The 4,018-nt window shown below is 42.8% G+C and overlaps 1 protein-coding gene across 1 annotated transcript in view; it reads left to right on the top strand.

The window, feature by feature from the left end:
* Positions 1–3,643, top strand: part of NWD1 (NACHT and WD repeat domain containing 1) — a 115,386-nt gene extending 111,743 nt beyond the window's left edge. Inside the window, exons 19-20 of the mRNA XM_006768436.2 lie at positions 1,514–1,619; positions 3,171–3,643. Coding sequence (XP_006768499.1) covers positions 1,514–1,619; positions 3,171–3,472 — 408 coding nt within the window. The 3' untranslated portion in view covers positions 3,473–3,643. The remainder of the gene's footprint in view (positions 1–1,513; positions 1,620–3,170) is intronic.
* The last annotated feature ends 375 nt before the right edge of the window (positions 3,644–4,018 follow it).

Genomic DNA, 4,018 nt, shown 5'->3' with positions numbered 1-4,018 from the left:
TGAAATAAAAATAAAGCAGTAAATATGTGATGGGTTGGGGAATAGGCCTTTGGGAAAAAATAGGACAATGTCAAGAGGGTGGAGAGCAGCATTTATTAAGTGCACACACCAAGGGGTGCTGGTTAAGGTCAAATAAGTCCTGTGGAACAGCATTCTAGGCAGAAGGAACAGTAGCTGCAAAATTTCTGAAAAGGGAAACCCAGTGACTCCTTTATATACAAAGTATCTTGGAGTCCACACTGCCTATCTCCAGCATTCTAGGCAGAAGGAACAGTAGCTGCAAAAGCTCTGAAAGGGGAAACCAGTGACTCCTTTATATACCAAGTATCTTGGAGTCCACACTGCCTATCTCAAGGAGCTATTATTATTTTGTATTAACATTATGAAGAACTATATTATATAGTTCTATATTCATATTATATACACATTATATAAAAATATACATATTAAAACATTCTCGCCCTAACTGGTTTGGCTCAGTGGATAGAGCGTCGGCCTGCGGACTAAAAGGTCCCAGGTTCGATTCCGGTCAAGGGCATGTACCTTGGTTGCGGGCACATCCCCAGTAGGAGGTGTGCAGGAGGCAGCTGATCGATGTTTCTCTCTCATTGATGTTTCTAACTCTCTCTTTCCTTCCTCTCTGTAAAAAATCAATAAAATATATTATATTTTAAAAAAACACATTCTCTAATTTAACCCTCACAATGCTCTTGTACCATTGGGGTTATTATTCCAGTTTTTCAGTTGGGTAACAAAGGCTGTACCTTAGATTGCAAGATGTAAAAATTGTTAAATAGAGGGAGATGACCTTGTATTAAGTGAGCAGAGTATGAATAGTTTCATCTTAAAAAACCTTTGTCCCATTTGACTTATTTCTTTTTATGAAGCCACTATAAGGCTGGGATGTAAGTAATGTTTTGTCTTGTTGAGATGGGAAATGTGACTGTTGCAGTTAAATACACTTAGCTTTCTGGAATGATTTTAGAATTACAGAAAAGATTTACAGGTAGTACAAAGGTTCCCACTTACTCACCCTTCACCCAGCTTCCCCTGATGTGAGTATCTTATGTAAAAAGAATGTGTTTGTCAAAACTAAGAAATTAACATGTTAATAATATTTTACTAACTAAACTATCAACTCTATTGAAACTGTATGTTCTTGACAAATTCCCGTTTTCCATTCTAGGATCCAATCCAAGAGCCCACATTGCATTTACACAGAGCTTTTAATTAAAGCCAATTATAGCTAATACTTGTATAACTGAGGCCATTTAAGAATTAAATCCTAGAATTTCTGCTCTCTAATGCAAAATATCTCTAAGACTCACAGTCTGGTCCCAGTGAAGGTATGCTTTGATCCTGGAAATGTCAATACTACCTGTTTCTCCAGGTTTTCACTGGATCCATCCTCCATGGGGTGCTTACAAGCCTTGTTTCCTACACGCATGGCTTGGGGCTGGTGTCCTGTGTATCTTTCAGTCTGAAATCAAGATCACATTGTCTTTTTCAACAGAACTCTTACTGTCGAGGAGTCCAATGTGTTTGCTTCTCCAAGGACGACAAGTATGTGTACGCGGGCTTGAGGGATCGCTCCGTAATTGTCTGGAGTGTGCTGGATGGTGAGTCATTTTACTTTGAGAACAGGACTGAGCTTAGATCTGGAGAAGAAAGCCCTATTCTGGGTCATGGGCATTGGAGGTCCTGTTCTGGCCTCCTCTAGCTGGTTCTCTCCCAGGTCTCCATAGACCAAGGTGACAGGCCTACCTGGAGCTACAGCTCCTTGTCTAGACCTATGCTCTAGGTACTTGGAACTCGCCCTCCCCATCTGGCCTGGACCCCTCTTTAGGGCCTACACAGGCCTCTTCCCTGGGTCCATCCTTCTGAAGGTTAACCATGCCACCAATGTGCATACCTCTAGGCTCAGGGGGTAGCCATGGGGTGCTGTGCAGGGAATCTGGATATATTAGGCCCCTAGGAGTTTAGGATCGAGCTGGGTGTGGGAAGAGAAGGGAGCTGAGCCACAAACAGTTGGAGGTTGGCTCTCCCACACCACTACCTTCCAGCATGGAACTGAGAGACTGAGAATTCTTAACCTAAACCTGACCTTCCGAAGGTATATCCATCAATGTAGGAGGATATAACGTATTTCATTTAATAGTTTAATAGCTGGATTTGCAACATTTACATATTGTGTCTTGTAGGATGTGAGCCTTGATTCATTCTCTTGCACCAGGCCCCATAAAAGTTAGGAGCAGCCTAACTTTTGAAAAACCCACATCTCTGGTCTGTTCAATATTACACTACGGGAATATTAACAAGAGTTAACCTTTCTTTTTTACTGGGTACTGTCACTGAGCCATTTAATTTTCTCAACAGTCACCCCCATTTTACAGAGTAAAAGCTGAGACTCTGAGAGATGGGGTGACTTGCCCAAGGTCACACAGTGAATAACCAGTAGGCTGTGGTTTGGAGCTGGTCTGCCTGCTCCCCATGCTCACCTTTTTCACCTTCCTACAGTGTTTCCTATAGACAGTGGCTGAGAGGTAAGTGCCATTGCCATTTGACAAATGAAGAAGCTGAAGTTCAGAGAGGTTAAAAGACTATCCCAAGGTCACAAAGCAAGTAAGTAGCTGAATGAATATTAGGTAGAGTCAAATATATTATAATAGACTACATTATAATAGAATACATTGTAATTAAACACATTATAATACATTGAAATCCAATACATTGTAATCTAATACATCATAGTCTATTACAGTGTAGCAAAGATGCCTAGAAAAATGACACATGGCTCAAAAGCTGAGGTCTGTGGATTGTGGCCTTAAAAGCCCATCCTGGACAGGTTCAGAACTTCTCTTTCTACTCTTTCTTCAATCATCATCATCATCATCATCACTGAGCTCACTCTGGGATGAAATTGATATTAATCATGTACATGACATCTTCAAACCTTCAGAATTCACCTAGGCACATAGTTTCAGCTATCATTCCCATATTGCAGATGAAGCAAGAGGGACTCCGAAAGGTTAGATGTCATGCCTGACCAAGTAAAGAGCATAGCAGATATTTGACCCCATGCAGCCAACTCTTGAACATGTGAAATTGAATCTTTGTGGCCCTGATTTTCTCATTTGTGCTGCCCTGACCTCCACCCCTACTCCCCACAGGCACCCTGCTGGCCAGCCAGTTTGTCCATGCCATAGTGAACAGAATCATCCCAACCGCCAATGGCTTCATTGCCCCCACCAGAAATGGCTATCTCATCCGTGAACGATTCCAGTGCCCTTCATCAAGAGCCTCACAACAGGACCCTCTCAAGAACTTCAAGAAGGCAGTGTGGATGGTCAAATCAAGGCAAAGAGAAGAGTTGGCTGCTGCTGCAGGGGCACTGCAGGACTCAGGATTAGGGGGTGCCCAGAGAAATGAATGCAAATCAAACAAACGCTCACAAGTCTGCCTGATAGTGTAGAACCACCTGTGGGGGTATGGGGCTCCAATCTGGCTAAAGTGAAGAAAATTGTATTGATGTATATCTGGACACAAGGCCTCATATCATGGGACCCAGATCTTGCTTCTCAACATCTTTCCATTCCTATATCCTCCTTGTGGGCTCTATTTGCAGACCTGCCATCCCTAGGTTAGCAACTTTTTTTTTCAGTTTGAACTAAAGTCCTGGCCTTGATTCTATTGATCCCACTTGGCTCATATGCCCATCCCAGAACCAACCAATTGTCCAAGAGAATGTAGAACTGTGATTAAACCATACTGACCCAATGACCCAACTGCCCACTTGGGCTGAGCATGGAGTCAACACCATCCAACTATGTGGGCTGAGAATGGGAGAAGCTATTTCCAGGACAGAAACTGGGGTACTGGTACCAGGCAAAGTGGGGATGGATGGATGTGAGACTGACCAACCACAGATGTGGATTACAAAGCTTTACAGTTTATAAAGCACCAGGTGCTATGGTCTGATCCTTATCACAGCCCATACGTCAGGAAGGGCGTGAGTTTC

The sequence above is a fragment of the Myotis davidii genome, unplaced genomic scaffold (assembly GCF_000327345.1).
Source record: "Myotis davidii unplaced genomic scaffold, ASM32734v1 scaffold1203, whole genome shotgun sequence".
In the NCBI taxonomy this organism is placed as follows: Eukaryota; Metazoa; Chordata; class Mammalia; order Chiroptera; family Vespertilionidae; genus Myotis; species Myotis davidii.
The sequence above is the reverse complement of the archived record's forward strand: the minus strand, read 5'-3'. Positions and strand labels throughout refer to the sequence as shown.